The sequence below is a fragment of the Alosa sapidissima genome, chromosome 20 (assembly GCF_018492685.1).
Source record: "Alosa sapidissima isolate fAloSap1 chromosome 20, fAloSap1.pri, whole genome shotgun sequence".
NCBI classification, from domain to species: Eukaryota; Metazoa; Chordata; class Actinopteri; order Clupeiformes; family Clupeidae; genus Alosa; species Alosa sapidissima.
In genome coordinates this window covers 6664772-6681276 of record NC_055976.1, presented here as the reverse complement: position 1 = coordinate 6681276, position 16505 = coordinate 6664772, and the positions used below count along the sequence as shown (strand labels likewise).

The 16505-nt window shown below is 45.3% G+C and overlaps 1 protein-coding gene across 4 annotated transcripts in view; it reads left to right on the top strand.

Annotated features, from left to right (window-relative positions):
• Positions 1 to 256: 256 nt before the first annotated feature.
• Positions 257 to 16505, top strand: part of gria3b (glutamate receptor, ionotropic, AMPA 3b) — an 85780-nt gene continuing 69531 nt past the window's right edge. The window contains exons 1-2 of one of the 4 annotated variants that reach the window (XM_042073501.1): positions 257 to 984; positions 1496 to 1654. In XM_042073501.1, coding sequence (XP_041929435.1) covers positions 906 to 984; positions 1496 to 1654 — 238 coding nt within the window. In that variant the 5' untranslated portion in view covers positions 257 to 905. The remainder of the gene's footprint in view (positions 985 to 1495; positions 1655 to 16505) is intronic. The other 3 variants (XM_042073502.1, XM_042073498.1, XM_042073500.1) reach the window with 3 other exon arrangements.

The window sequence follows — 16505 nt, the reverse complement described above, 5'->3', positions numbered from 1 at the left end:
ACACTCTATTTAAATAAACGACTTCCTGAACTCTTGCATTTGAATATTTTCACTTGATGTCAATCAGACATGGGTCATTTGCTGTATTGACTCGGTGTGCCACTCTGGCACCTCTAAAAAAGAGACTATTTCGTTCCTTTCACTGTGATTGCCGCTATCATCATTGTCATTTTATTACAGGGTTGTGCCTGTATTGTTAACACAGGATCCGCCCAATAGACCACTATGGTGAATGACTCTGAATAAAGCGATCAATAGTGGTCAATGAGGAGGGCTTCGAGTTACCACGGGGTCTGCTATCTCTACAGTCAGACTCTTCTTCTCTTCGCTTAAGCTAGATGTCGAAAAGTATGCAGCGCATTATGGGCTAGGCTTTAATTAGCGTTATTACTTGTGTCCGTTGCGCAGCTCCTATACGCTTTCGAATTGAACTTCAGAGTGGGTCCGAGGCACAGCTGCCTACAGCTTTAAAGGCGCCCATTGGTTGTTTAGCTAAGATCATTGGCCGCATGAGGCTAGTGTGCCTGTATTGATTTCTCCTAAGTGTTGACAAACGCACTACTTGTGCTTTGCAGTTTGAGTCTGCCTCAGTCGGATGCATAGAGAAGCGTTTTTTTGTTCAACGTCATTTCAAGTTTGATCAATATCGTCCTGCTGGTCCAATTGGAGGAGCTGTATTCACAATCTGATCCGCCACTCGCACCACCACCATCTTTAGGAGAAGTCCTTTCTTTTGCCCACAGTTGCAGAAAAATTGCTCGGCAGCCCGGCGTGCACCTCAATGAACCTAACTGGTGCACTGTGAGCGCAGAGCATTGATCTGGAGGGGTTTTGCGCCTGCTACTGCGTATGTTTTGGTTTAAACAGTTCCTTTTTAGGGGTTGCTTTTAAAAGCTCGGAGAAAAATGGCACAAAGCGTGTTCCTTTTTTTACTGTGGCTTTTCGGCAGCTCCCTCGCAGGCTTTCCTAATCAGATAAACATAGGTAAGTAATGCGTTTTATGTTTTGACGTTTGATGGTTTTTGCTGCTACTTTGTTTAATTGTGGCCGTCGACATAGTCGAAAAAGCCCACTGCAGAAAGTAGCCCAGTGACCGGGTTAGTAACGCAAGCTATGAACTTGCATTTCGAGTAAAAATGTGGGGAAACAGCTGGGTACATTTACGAACCTTTCAAATAGAATTATCTTAATTATGTGAGGTTGTGTTACAAATGCATAGGCTCTTTTAATGCACCGCTCTGGTATTGTGAAAACATAAAAATGTTAAGTTAACAGATCATTACATATCTGAAAGGAGTTTCGGTAAATATACTAGTACTAGAAGCATGCTAGAAGGACAGAGGCATGACCATGCAAGTACTGTCAAGCCGGAGCCCGTGACACATAAGCGAATTAATAGATTCCCGGTGTCATATCTTTCTTTTAGTTGCATTAAAGTTGTAATATCGACAATACATAATTGCTAATGTTAGTATTCATCCCTTTCTCTTTCAAGGGGGGCTCTTCATGCGGTCGACGGTGCAGGAGCACAGCGCTTTCAGATTTGCCGTACAGCTCTACAACACCAACCAAAACATGACCGAGAAGCCTTTCCATCTGAATTACAACGTAGATAACCTCGAGTCTTCCAACAGCTTCGCTGTTACCCATGCGTGTGAGTATACTCGGGATCATAAAAAAGGTCCCCATACAATAGCGTAGTCGTAAATGTATCCTCTGAGCGCTTGGAGTGTTGCTCGCCTCCTCACTCCCATCATTCGTCCCCCTGCATCGCAGCCTACTGCCTGAGAATTTAAAGTGGGATAAATAGATCTATGAGCATTACAAGTCATGCTTAGTAGACAGAAAGAGCGAAAGTAGTGTTTTTGAGTGTACCGAAATTCCTATTTCATAGTCTAGCTTTGAATTTTACTTCCCCTGCATTTGTAATATCTCGTGTGGATCAGTCATTGAGACATCATTAGGCTTTACAGTGTTGGTCAAAGAATTATGCAGGGGTTAAGACCTTCAGTGGTGAAAGTGCCATCATGATCTGAAACCAAAGGAATATTCGAATGCACTGTAGTTGTCAAATGTTCTTACTACTGTAGTTCTCCTGTTTTCATGATTTGATTAAGGAATGATTATGGATTTAGTGAATTATACATCAACGTAATTCTGACTAAGGGGGTGCTGTATTCAAATAATTTAATAATATTATCCTTTATCTTTACCTTTTGATTAGGTTGTTTTTCTGATCATGTCAGTCTATTTCTGACAATAGTACGTGATCCATTGTGTCAGTTGAAGTTGCTTTAAGGAAAGAGATGAGAGGAGTATCCACCACAGAAATAGTCTGTGGGCACACATTGTCTGTATTTCTGAGTTTGTCTTTTTGAATTCAGATCAAGTTCCCTTGGCAACACACCCAGAGTGCTATGGCTCTGTAGATATGGAGACACTGGCACTAGTTGAAAAGATAGCATAACCGATTATACAACTGTGGATTTCAAGGATTCCGTGTGGGTGATTTTTAAATGTGTCTTTATCAAGTGTGTGCAGTTGTGTGGCTGTGTGTGTAGTGGCGGACATGTTGAAGGGGTTTGCCTCCTGTTGGTGTACTGACCACATATGTGGGACTGTATGCTTTCACCAAGGAGTCGTGTGCTAGGCCACAAAGAAATTGTAAAATGCAATCCATATGAAGTAGTTCAATACTACCATTCCAGACCATGACCTATGATGCCTTGACATGGGCTCTTTGCCTGTAGATTTCTTATCTTCATTGCTGAATAACCATTGACCCCCGCTTTGCTGCTTGAGGCAGTAATGGTTGTGTGTGTGTGTGGGGGGGGGGGGGGGGGGGGGTAGTTCCTTGTCTACTTGCCGAGTTCTGCCTCTTCCCATACACCCCAACCCCCTGCTATCTCCTATGGTAACTCTCAGGCTTGCCTTCCTCTGCAGTGGCAGTTCATTAGCACCCAGACTTCATATTGCCTCGCTGCGCCGTCACTGAAGAAGAAAATCTATACCTACACAGCCCTTCCCAACACAAGCAAATGAAGTGGGATCTGCCTGGGCTGGCGGTGTGGAGGGGAAGGAGACTGAGGGAGAGAGAGAGACAAGCCGGAGCGTCGGCCACGGGTCGAGTCCCGATCACGTCCTAATGAGCCGTTGGCGGCGATAAGAGAAGGGGAACAATAAACAAAAGGGGGTAAATAAATAATAGATAACGGCGTGCAATTTCACGCGCGTTGAAGAAGCAAAGGAGCATGGGAGAGGAAAAAAGTGAGAGGGCTAGATTTCAGAATCTAATTAAATCCAGGGGCAGACTGTTTGCAAGATCCAAGGAGTCCTGTGGGAGCCACTGCCCCATTTCTGCTCCCGCACTGTCATGCGCTCGCAGCTCCATCAAGAAAGCCGCTTCAAGCCTCCATCATACGAGGCACTCTGGAAGACGGCTTGATGATTGTTGAGGAAACTGTCATTTTTCAAATGAGAAGACAAAAATATTGATGCCATTCTTGGGGGTGGGGACAGAATGCTATTGGCTGTCAGAAGATATCACAGTGTTGCCAGCACACGGTGATGTGCATATTGACAGATCAGCTCATTCATGTTTCATATGTTTATGTCCTTTTCCACATACCAAAAACCAGCCAAATGTCCATTTCATTTGTGTGCTGAGGAGCGTTTTACACATGCGAGTACTTTGCTGAATCTGACCATGTTTTATTTTTTGCAAGAGCTGGTTTTATGCAGTATATTGCTCTTAACTCATTGAGTGCCAAAAACGTAATATTACGTTTTTCCTTCCCATGCGTTGAGTGCCAAAAACGTAATATTACGTTTTTAGCTTTTTTTTTTACGAAACTAGACACTCTAACACACCTTATATGTGATTTTGGGAACTCTGTGATGAATGGAAATTAAATATATGACGATCGAAAACTCATGAAAACGCACAATCTGGACATTTTATCTGGACATTTTATCATAACTCGGTTGCCGCTTTGGGTCGAATCAGTGACGCATGCACGTCAGGTCAAAACCAGGCCATTTTCGTGGGTCTATCACTAGGTGGCAGTCTCGCCAGGTCTCGCTGATCACTTCCCAGAAAGTTTACAGGCAACACTTCATATTTCATGAAAGACGTTATATCTCCATTTCTAGAAGAAAACAGTGATTTTGATGAAAACTAGCCACTGTTTAGCTTGGGATTTCTCAGGAACAGAGGCGTGTAGAAATACACGGTTTGCACCCACTGAGAGCTTAAAGTCTCACCTTTTAAACGAGCCATTGTATGTGTTCATAGCTATAACACAGAATATGCTGTGGCTGTACAAAAATCATCAACAATGGTCTAGTTTGCTGGCACTCTAGGACAAAGTTTCCGAAAACAGCTTGGCATTCAATGAGTTAATATACAGATGATAAATGGCTACCTAAGAATTGTGTAACTGTCACCGCTGACAACAGGAAGCCTTGTTAAACTAGTCTTCTGGCAGAGTTTGTCAAGGTCTCCATTGTGAAAAATGATGATGCATGAACAATGCTTGATCTGATACTTGTGTGGATGGCATGCCGCGGTGATCTTGTTGAGCCGAGGCAGTGATGTGGAGATCACTTGGGTAGACTGTTACGGGGAGGTGTGATGAAGGCTTCAGCATGAGCCTGGATGCAGCCAGTATGGAAAGCTTGGCTTCTTCACTCCCAATTATCCAAGAACATTTCTGGGTAATGTCCCTATAGTAAGAGAGCAGATTTGCCTGCAATTCCGAATGCAGGGGAGAGAAGAGTACTCCATTTTAAGATTAGATGGAGTGCCGAGGTGAGGTGAAGGCTTGGATCATTTCAACTGCCAGCCAGCTGCCTGTTGGCATTGGAGACTAGATATTAAATGGGCATGTAACTTCCTATAACCAGCACAAAAGTCCCCTCAAGATCCTGTGAGGCTCCCATCCAAGGTGCTTCATTAACTCACTCTGCAGTGGGACTGTATGATATCACTGCATGATGTCATTTCTGATACAGTGTGTGCAGAGTAGTTTCTCTGCACCGATTCCCCCGGAAGGTATCATGTTAGAACTTAAGTTATCACCCCGCAGAGATCTCATATCCAAGGTCTGGATGACTTCATTTGGCACATAATCACAGGCAGAGCCAGTCAGTCATGTTGCAATGTTAACAAACATGAGCACTAACAAAAATCAATGGTTCTGTTTGTCATCAGCTCATATTTTGGGAAACACGGGGTATCTCATTCACTGTGTGTTACTGACAGAACGGGGAGTACTTAAATGCTCAGATGACGTCCCGGAGAGATTCCAGCGCTCTCTGTACATTCAATACTCTTGAACAAATCGGCAAACAGAAACAAAGCAGACTTTGGGGACCTGCCAACAGCTTGTTCAGGCCTACCCAGACGCCTGTGATTGGCACATGACCAGGCTTGTATGTTCACAACTACGATGGCTCCCTGCTGTGGCCTTGTCTTTGTGCGAAGGAAAAAAGTGACTCATGCTGAAACATATTTCTGCTCCGAAAGATGCACTACAAGCTCAAAATTAGCTCTCATCACTATTGCTTTGTTTATAACCTTTTTAGTCATATCTGTGGACGGTATCCACTGAAGTCTTATATTTTTGTAATATGTTGTGTGTGTTTTTTTTGTTGTTGTTTTTTTTTGGATTTTAGTTAAAACTTTTTTGCTTGGTAGCATTGCAGGGATACACATGCAGATGCACATTTGTGCAAGTGGTCATGTTGACTGAGGAGTTGACTGTGATGTCCAAAATAAACTGACAAGGAGACATGCCTAATCCACAAAAATAGATCTGTGTTCTGGCTGCGTAGACAAAAATAGGATTGGCTTGTCTCCATTTTTTGTATATGCACTTTCTTTTTTGCTAAATCAAACACAATGCCTCATAGAGCATAGGCATTTGTTAGGCAAGGAGGCATGAGTTTTTTTTCTGTTTTTTGAAAGTCAGAACTGGAAAAACAACAAAGAAATCATGATGCAATCATGTGTGCAGTCCAGAAAACTGTCAGTGCTAGCTGGGTAAAATATGAGCCCTGCAAATATATTTTGATATTATGCGGAAGTCCTTCATTTTCCAGCACTTGATTTAAATAGTTTAATGATAAATATGTAACAATAGATAGTAATAGCAGGCTTTCAGTTCAGATAGTTTCAGCATAGCTTATTATAAACATAACAGCATTCATCACTTCAAGTGCCTGTAATGATACATATCTAGAAATGTATTAAAAACACAAGAAAGCCTTTTGGACTTGAATATATGTCAAAGCCATGGGAGGTTCTGCTGCAGTGGCAAGGATGCATATGACTTTTCATCTACTTTGTGCAATGGATTTTAATTTTGTAAGAAGCATCTGATTACTCAATATTTTGTCAGACCAACTCATCATACAATTACACAATACTGTTCCAAAACATTTTCACCCTTGTGTACTGGAGTACAATTCACAGTGCATTTGTGAATCCTTTTGCTCCTGAGTGCAGTTTTCACCTTTGGACCATGCACTTTTTGTATTCAGGACTTCTGTTTTTATTTCACCAGAGGTCACCTCTTTAGCTTGCTGCGTGCTTCCGTGTCTAGGGTGCCTTGTAGAGACCTCTTTTTCATGTTTATTCTTCAGTTTTGTGTTTTGCTCCACTGCACGTATTTTTCAGTCTGGGCTGCCACGTCTTGTATCCACAAACCTCAGCTGTGCTTTCTCTCTTCGTGAGACTGAACTTTTGTCAGTGCTCTTTCTCGTATATTACTCACAGTGGATGAAACTGCCACATGGCATTGTGTGTTTCCCGGGACCACAGAGTGCACACTCACGGTTGTTTTTGGTCTGAGTCTTAGAATGTGCCCATAAAAATTAGCACAGCTGCAGTTGTTCTTGTTGGGACTTGGGTTTGTTCAGTTTCTCCAGATCGCATTGTAAAAACCCTCAGACTTGATCAAGTAAACTTCCATTTCATGACTTTTTTCCACCATTTTATGGACATTGGTCCAATGGTAAATATGAAACATGTCACAGACTTGTGGCCCTCTTTTGATCGTGTGTGGAAAGGCTCATCTGTTTACAAGTTCCTGTTGTGATCTGATGCTTAATGAAATGAGCTATATGCTACTCTCAGACTCTACAAGAATATGTTGTGTGGTCTTCCATATGAAATTAATAATTGGATGTTCTTGCTCATAAAGTTCCTCCTCTCAAATAGAATCAATAGGGCCGATATTTCAAATTGAGTTACTTTTCAAACCCTCTCACCCTTTCAAAAGGACCCACAGGGATTTGCGATATGCAGAGAAGATGAGCAATGTGTCGAGTGCCTTTTGTCGAGGTTTCTCATGTTCTCTGTGAAATGCTTTCCTGCTAGTTAGAACCAGTTTATTGTTTTGGTAAAGGTAAACAGAAAAATAGATTGGCTTGGCTCTACATATTTTTAAAGAAAGTAAATGTAAGAGTGAATTCTTTGAATTCTTTTTTTAATTCTTTAAGTAAGGGATACCAATTTACACTCTGGACATGACTGCAATTATTTCTTTTGTTTCACAGAATAAAAAAAAGGCAAGCAATTTTTGAATGTGGAGAAAGTTAAAAAGCAAAACGTTTTGTGCCCCAAGTTTATCTAGCATCGAAGATTCGGAATGTTAGCCTATCACTAGCAAAAATAAATCCTTATTTTGTCCTGTGAGGCACAACAAACAGAAAGCTATTCTCTGAGTTAAAATACTTTTTTAGCAATTGCTTTTAAGTCATGTTATTAATTGAATTAGTGACCGGCAGCAAAACAATATGTGTTTTTGCTAATCCTTTAGGCAGAGCTTTGTAAATGTATTCCATTCAACTCTGAGAAGCAAGGAATTGGAAAAAAAATCTCTAATTACTTTTTTTGGGGCCCATTATGCCATTCAAGGCCAAAACTTGCAGGTGTGTTCAGCATTGATGAGACGAGCGGTTCAAAGGGAAGCAGCCAACATCTAAAGACTCTCCCCCCTCTCTCCTGATAGCCGTGGCTTACACATAAAGAGGTGGGTTGGGAGGGGGATTGTGCAGCTTTATGTCTCCGACTTGAAGGGACAGAGAGAAGGCAGCATCAAGCCAGACTTATATAGTCATATTTATTAGCCTCCTCTCCTTGATTTGTGTTAAAGGAATAACTGCTCAGTCCCTGGCTCTTTAATCTCCCCCCTCTGTCCTTACAAAGGCCTGCATCCCTCATCCTGTCATTAAGCTAATGGTGTGTGTCCCCTCTGCCAGGTTTTTACATGTGCCCTACCCCTTCCTTACTGGGTTCCCCAGGTTCCTTTACCACCACACACAGCAGATGGCAATGTGTGGCTGCAGCTCTCTGCGGTACCCATTTTTTTTACCTTGGGGAGAAAAAAGGAACAAAGGCAAACAACAGAGGTCTGCATTAATTGTATTTGCCCTTCCTGAAGGCTTAGGTGAGGAGACACTGCGGAGAGGGAGCATGGCAGCTGTGTGAAAGGCTGAATCCCTCAGTGGGTGGGGTGTGAGAGAGGTTAGGGCTCAACTAAAGATGTCTCTCTGTGTGAAGGTGTCCTTCCAAACTGGCCATTTGTGTGTGAATATAATACAGTATATATTACCTTTTTTTATATTGTATTGAAAAGATCTTATGGCTGTGTGCTTGGAGAGAGCGAAGGTTGCTGCCAGCTCTTGCGTGTGAACACAGGCATACCTCATGGCATATTACGTTTGCCTGGCCATGAAATAATTCTGAAGGGGCACAGTGCCTGAGAACAGCCCTCTGGCAGTGAAAGTTGTCACGATTCCTGTCCACGTCAATATTCACCTCAGGTTATGGACACAGGCTTTTGAAGAGATCCGGCTAAGCCATGATGGAAAGCTAGCTGCAAAGGGCATATCTAATGTTAGGATGAGAGATGAAGTTTTCCCTCTCTTTTTTCACATAGCAAAGAAGTAACTCTTTTTGATGGACTTGACAGGAGATGCATGGGATTGTACTCCCTGGGAGGATTTCGTAACATCATGCTCTCCATCTTATTCCAGCACTAGTGGTTGATTTGGGCACCTCAGCCTCAGTCTAACACATAGAGGGGTGTGTGCATGGGGAGTCCTTCCAGTGACAGTGAGCCTACTACTGCTAGACAGATTTCTGCTGCGTTGTATCAAAAGGAAAAGCAGAGCAGTGCACAAAAGGGGTCCTCGTGCAGCATTCGTGCTACAGACACAGGTTTTTCCCAGGACTTCAAAAAACTAAAGAGTGAAAGATCCACCCTGAATGGCTGATGGAAGTCCACAGTGTGATGTAACACAACCACCGTCCACAACTCATGGCTCTGCTCTTGAAAGGGCTTTTTTTCAAAAAAGGAAGTGGTTTTTTGAATCTCATTTGCTTCTTTTAGTTCAAAGGAAGCACCTCTCGTGATTTCCCTTCATTTCTGCTGTAGTGGGTGACTGTGTGGAAATGGACCGAGAGATGGCATAGTGCTCTGTCATATCTGACATGATGAAAGCTGGGACAGAGACCTATTAACAAAATGGGCCCTTTCAGTATCTGAATTAGCGGTGCTAGAAAATCCAAGACCTTTAGCTCTCGTAACTCTGAAATGGAACACATTGTATATTTGAGTTGTACAGCACATTACATTTTAAAACGCATTAAAAATACATCCAATTTATTTTTCTGGTTCGCAGAACATCCATGTATTTAAACAAAGGCGTTCTGAGCTAGTGTGCAGTAAATATGAAAGCCCCAAGAGACTTCTCTGGAGGGTGTCCTTTGAGATGTTAATTATTTAATTGAGCTTGAGTTGAAATGTACAGAGCCATACAAAGCGATAACTAACTGGCCCATGTGAGTCTGTCACATCTCATTTAATACAAACAAAAGGTTACCAGGAAAAGTGATAATAACCAGCCCATTTAATTAGCATTTAGCAATGACTAGCCGTAATAAAATCATGTGTGCGCTCCCAGGTGTGGCAGCTGTTCCACTGAACCAGATAGGACCAAAAGAACCCATTCAATAAGGTCAATATAGTGAAAACGACAATGACCTTTACATAACCTCTGGTCAGTGGGAGCTCTGCATGTACCCCAAGGGGCCTTGGTGCTGGTCATTTGAATTCTTGCGTTAATATGGATCAGCTGAAGAAACTTCAAACAGATGGCTCAGTGCTCTCTGACCGAAGAGCGGAGAGAAACGATCCACCATGAAGACAGCAGACCAATGCAGTCCATACCGAAGGTCGGCTTGGCGCATCAGATTGATCAGTCACTCACCAGAGATAAAGGAGAGAGGAGAGACCAGCCATCAAACCCAAAAGTAAACGTCAGATAGGTGGAGGTGTTGAGAGGAAGCGCCGCTAGTGGTATTGGTTTTGAAGAGCACATGAGCACACAGAAGAGATAGGAAGCACCCACGCAGTGGAGTAATCCAGCCTGGCTCTGCAGCCCGTGAAGCAGCAGTGGGGTTTGGGCGGGTGGGGGGCTGACTGCTGTGGAGAGCCCACAGGCTCTGGCAGAGACTGGAACAGCCGCTTCAGAAGAGAGACGGATTGCCCAAGTACACAAGTGCATGAGAAGGAGGAATGTAGGCAATGCGATGGGGGGGACAAAAGAGGAAAAATACAGCTTCACAGAATGTAACATTAAGTTTGAACCTCTGTCTAAGCGCTGGTGCAGTTTTAATGGTGCCGCTGTTGTGCTTGAATGTTTTGTGGAGTACAGGGAATGTAGCCAGAGAACAGAAACTGGAATGAGGAGGCTGCTTTATCAAAGGCTCTCGTCACTGACCAATGAGCTGCCTTTTTCTGAAGGAGGATAGCTAAATAGCCGCCATCCACTGAAACATTGCACAAGATGTGTACATAAATGTGTATGGTTTGACCACGCTGCTGTATACTGTGTGTGTGTGTGTGTGTGTGTGTGTGTGTGTGTGTGTGTGTGTGTGTGTGTGTGTGTATATGATGTTTGAAGAATTGGGAGAAGGCTGAGGGGGATGCTGAAAGATGCAGCCGTAATGAGATACAGCCTTCGTCTCACTCTGAGGCAGATTCAACACGATGAATTTTTAATCGGAATATCAAAAGATCCTCTTTAAGTGAACCTGAGGAGAAGTGTTGCCATTACAGGCGTGTTTGTCTTGGAATCGCTGCTGCTCGCAGATGTTGTTTGATAAAACAACAGCTTTCAACCAGTTCCGCTGCAGCAGTTTAAAGCCGGCCCGACTTGTGTTTGTCATTCAGTCGTGGTGGAGCCCTGGCCATGCTGAAAAGTATGCGGCCGACAATCATTTCAAAGACGCTTGAAATCATATGCAGGATCATAGCGTGAATAGATGCTATTTGCTGTCCTTGTAATTCTTGCCTTGGCATATGCTTCCCCTCTAAATCACTGTGAGGTCTTACAATTCCAAATGGCAGGTGTTGTCTTAACCCAGCGAGTGAAGATGATATCAGCATGATAATGTGACAGAGAATGATGCTCAGCTGACCATGAAATGCAGCCATAAACAGTGTGAGGAAGCTGAAACAGGCTCTCAGACCCATAAAATTCCACGAGAGCCACGGAACGCCTTTATTCACAGGAGCTAGCTGTGAGGAGCCATTGAATGGTTTATGGCGAAGGAAATGGAACTAGGTTACGTGGCGAAAGAGAGGGAGGTGAGGCGAGGCCACTGCCGCAGACTGTTCTGTTGTTATTTATTCAGAGCGGGTTTTGCCACAGTTAAAGATGGCGTACTAAGAGAAAGGGAGTGAGGGTTTCTTGAAGCGCGTCACCTTAAAGTGTCCCCCGGGCGGAACCCTTTTTCTCCCCCTCATCCTGTCTCGCCTCCAATCTCCAGACTGTTTTCCGAGACTCCATTTCAAGGCCTTTTCTCCAAGCCATCACAGCTGTTCAGGCCTTCGGTACCAATCAGTGTCCAGTCCTATAGACTCCAGCTGCCCAACAATACCCGTAATCAGTGACCACCTCCTTTCACTTCAATTCATGATCCGTCTCGGTGCTGGAAGCCGTCTATTGACTCAGACTTTTTCTGTCCGTGCCGCACAACGGTCCAGTATCTGGCCTCTGCCTTGGCGTGATTGTTCTCGATGAGGTCAGGCGAATTGTCTGGGCCCACGCGGCCTCCCTCCCCTCGCCTTTTGCCGAAGCCTCAGCTGCGACGCAGAAGCAGGCCGCCAACAATTCCCTGCATTAATTGTTTGTTTTGTTGTTGTTGTTTTTTTTTAAACTCGGTAATCTGCTCCCATCCCATAAAAGCCTCCTTCCCCATTGTGTAAATGCAATCCCCTCTGCGATGTTTGCAGTTTAAAGGCCAGCTAGTGACACGAAGGCAGCGCCAGAAAAGCACAGTAACAAATGGATGCGTGCGCATCAAGTGTAGGGTATCATGCTCTAATCCAAAAGCAAATGCTAAAACACAACGGCGCCGCCGTGGCAGTGTTTCAAAGCGCTCCGTCTGCGCTGCCGATGGCCGGGATCGGCTCGCGGGCACCAGGGAGCGGCTCTGTAGCGGGCCACCGTGCAGCTGCCGCACCACCGGCCGGCTTAAAAGCCCTGCCCGGCCAGAGCCCGTGCCATCATTACGCGGGATTGCGACTGTCCGTTTGCACAGCGGCGGCCGCTGGACGTGTGGCAGCGAGGGAACCTTCTTCCCGGAGCCTCCTTCTGTTCCGAGCATGCGGAAGCATTAGCATATTTCTTGGAGCAGCATTCGCAGTCGCAGTGATGTCTGCCAGAAAAAGCCCAGGCTGTTTAATATTGAAATAGGCGCATTGCATAATGGAAGATCACAGGATGTACTGTATGTTCCATGTATGTTTCCTTACACAACAAAAAACAACGGCATCATTTCATTACTTGCATATGTGCGTGACTGGGGCAGTACACCATACACTGTACAATACACTGTACAAGCCTTAACAGATGTTTCCATATGAACATGTGGAAGGTTGTCATCATAGCTCGTATTTAACCTATATTATGTTTCTAATGTATACAAGATCAGACAAATAGGAGGGGGCAGCTAAAAGGAAACTCAATGCTGCATATTCACACCTTCAGAAACGGCTTTGTTGTTTGGACTCTGCCATTGATCTCTGACTGGCTTCTTCCAAGAGTGACTTGAGGAATTGATTCTTTTCTGAAAGCGATTTGCCACAGAAGAAAAGTCACAATAGTGTACATAACCACTTCGATGAGACATCAAAGCAGCAATGAATACTGAGGATGGCTCCACTGCATATACTCAACCCTTCCCTGTGAATGCATTGTGACTGTTCTTTGGCTATTATTGACGGATTTCTCTATTGTTTGTTGAATTTTTGTTTCTGTAAAACCCTCATTGACTGCCTGCTCTCAGCTTTAGGCTGCTGTTTTTCTGCTCATGAATGTGAGCGTTGGCGCACATGCAATGACCATCCAGAAAGTGGACCAGGGCTGCACTGTGATGTCCTCTGTGGACTGGATGAGAGGCTCTGGTATTAGCCCTTATGATAGTCTGTGCAGTATCCTAATGTGACAGCACACTTAGGCCGATCTTTTCAGTCCCATGGACCAGTGGGCATCAGAGAAATCATCTGAGGCCAAGTGTCACACCCAGTATTGTACATCAGGGCATAAAAAACAGATCACACTCGAATGAATGGACATGGGCCCAAAGCATGGGCCCAAAGCATGGGCCCTTCATTTACTGCATTGTGTACATTTTTCTGCACTTTTTTCTCTTTTTTTAGTTTTGTTTTCAGTGCGGGTGAGTAATTGGGTCTCAGTGCAGAGCTGACTGCACCCTGGCGTGAGAAGTAAATGACCATGGTGTGTGTTCTGTCCACTGTGCTCTGCTCCTTGCCTGCTTCTTTGGAGAGAAGAGATGAGAGGAGGGGGTGTGATTTGAACAGTTGCTCTCTCGGCAGAGAGCATCAGAAGATAAAAACCAGATTCAATTCGATACGTAAGCAGGCCTTATGTGTGTGTGTGTACAGTATGCGTGTGCGTGTGCGTGTGTGTGTGTGTGTGTGTGTGTGTGTGTGTGTGTGTGTGTGTGTGTGTTTGTGTGTATTTGCATACTGTATGTGAGGCCTCCACCACTTTTGCATGACAATGTAATGTGGCAAATTAAATCAGTTTGTGGCCAACCTGCAAAGCATTTCTTACTTTTCAGTCTCTCCCTCTCTCTCTCTCTCTCTCTCTCTCTCTCTCTCTCTCTCTCTCTCTCTCTCTCTCTCTCTCTCTCTGTCTCTCTCTCTCTCTCTTCCTGCCCTTCTCATTGGTTGACATTGGGTTTTGTCATTTTGAGGCGGATGGGACGTGAATCAGCAAGTCAACCCTGGGCGGACAGATGCAGCACAATCCTCCGCAGCTGCGGACTGAAAAGCCAATCTGGAACATTTCCATGTCAGCCCCTGACTCCTCACACGGCTCTGGAGGCCTCTCTGGACCTGAAGGAGCCAGCCGCGGGGAAAAAGAGAGAGAAAGAGAGAGAAAAGGGAGAGAAAGGGGAGAAATGAATAAATAAATGTGCAAACAGGAGGGCTTTTGAAGCGGCACACCAGGCTCCGCGGAGCTGCAAGGAAAAAGCAAAGCGATGCTGTCACAGCTCCGGGGGCGACAGGGGACATGCTATGCATTCTGGGACGGTGGAGGCTGGAGTCTGCGGCCCTAATAAGCTGCTTTGCCTCGACAGCAGAATGAATGTGGTGCGTTTTCCTTTTCTTTTTTTTTTTTTGCTCTCTTGGCCCTCGTGGTTTCCCTGGTCCTGACAGCTTGTGACCCTCCAGTGGCTAATAGCTGTCTCTTTGATCACCTGCACTGCTCAGCACTCTCCTCTCCTCCTCTTAACCCGAGCAGCCTCCCAAGGCAGTGGCCCGCGCCGCTCCCAGGCCACCGCGTCACTTCCGATCACTCGCGCCCGCTGTTATTCTCGCCAGACTGCGGCTCCCTGTAAATATGTGACCTCCTCCCCCCCCCCCTCCCCAGCATTCCAGCGGCCTAGTCCCTTTGGATCTTTGCTTCTCCCTCCCACTCTCCCTCTCTTTCTTTCTGTCTCTCTTTCTTTCTCTCTCTCTCTCTCTCTCTCTCTCTTTCACTCTCACACTCTCTTTCACAATCACACCCTTGAAAGCCCCTATTGGAAGTGTCAGTGTCTCTGGCATCCATGGCGGATGTGTGTGCAGTGAGTGGGAGAAGGTTTTGATGCTGATGATGAACGGCAGCGAGTCCACCCCCACCTCCACACCCCCCAACACTCCTTTACACCCCTCACCCCCCTCCCCCCGACGCTAGTGCCAATGCAGTGCAGTGCTGTGCTGTGCTGTGCTGTGCAGTGCAGTGCTGTGCTGTGCTGTGCAGTGCTGTGCTGTGCTGTGCTGTGCGGAGGCTGTTTGCACTTCACGTCAGTGCGCTGCACCTCAGAGTCTCCTGTCTGAGCTGGCCATGGAGCCCACAGCCTCAGTCATGCTGAGTGCAGCAGTGGCCTCAGATCTGCAGGAGACAACATGGAGGAGTGAGGAGGAGGGGGACGCCACCATAGCCAGGGCCTGTGTTCTCTCTCTGTCCTCCTCCTGTCTCTCCATCCCTTCTTCTTACTCTGCTGACTCTCTCTTCCTTTCTCCCTCTCTGTCTTGCTCTTTCTTTCCCCATTGGGCTCCAGCCTTTCAGCAAGCTATTGCCACATAATCAAGGATTCCTCAAACATGACACTCTCTAAGACACAGGAGGCAGGGGAGCAAAAAGAGACAGGGAGTGTGTGTATGTGAGAGAGAGAGAGAGAGAGAGAGGGAGGGAGAGAGGGGGGGAGAGAGAGGAGTGAAAAGAAGGAGAAAGGAGAATTCTAAATGTGAGGACTTCAAGGTTAAACAACCTCCCCCTCCCATGCCTTCCTTTTATTATTCTGGGCAGTGGAAAGTGCAAGGAGCTGTGAGAGAGAGAGAGAGAGGGAGAGAGAGAGAGAGAAAGAAAGAGAGAGAGTGAGAGAGCCTGCCCCATGGAGACTGTTTTAAATTCATGCCTGTAATCAACCAAACAATACAAATCCCTCTCCAGTCCGGATCAGCCACCATCAGCGCTGCTGGCCATGAATGCAGATATGGAATTTGATCAGAGCTGCGCCGGCCCAGAAAAGCTTATTTTCGTCCCGCTTTATCGTGTCGGAGACCCGTGTTGCGATCGTTATCTTGCGGGTCTTGGTTTCCATGTTGGAGGGGATGGGGAGGGATTAGAGTGTGTTTTAATGGGATGCACGACCCCAGCGCTAGGCAGCGTGAAACCCCTAAAGGACAAGAGCTGTCAGTCAGAATAAATTCATTTCAACTCAGGGATGTCAGAAACTGATACTGCCTGTTAACATCCTGCTATCTGCTAACTTTGTGATTTTTATGCACTGAGCTGAAGGGAGCTGTGGATTGTTTTTATGTTTTGTTTTTGGGGTGTGTATTGAGTGTGTGGAGCGCTGTGTGTGCTGTTGATGATTGGGAACAGACACGGTTGTGCTCTCTCATACGCGCTGT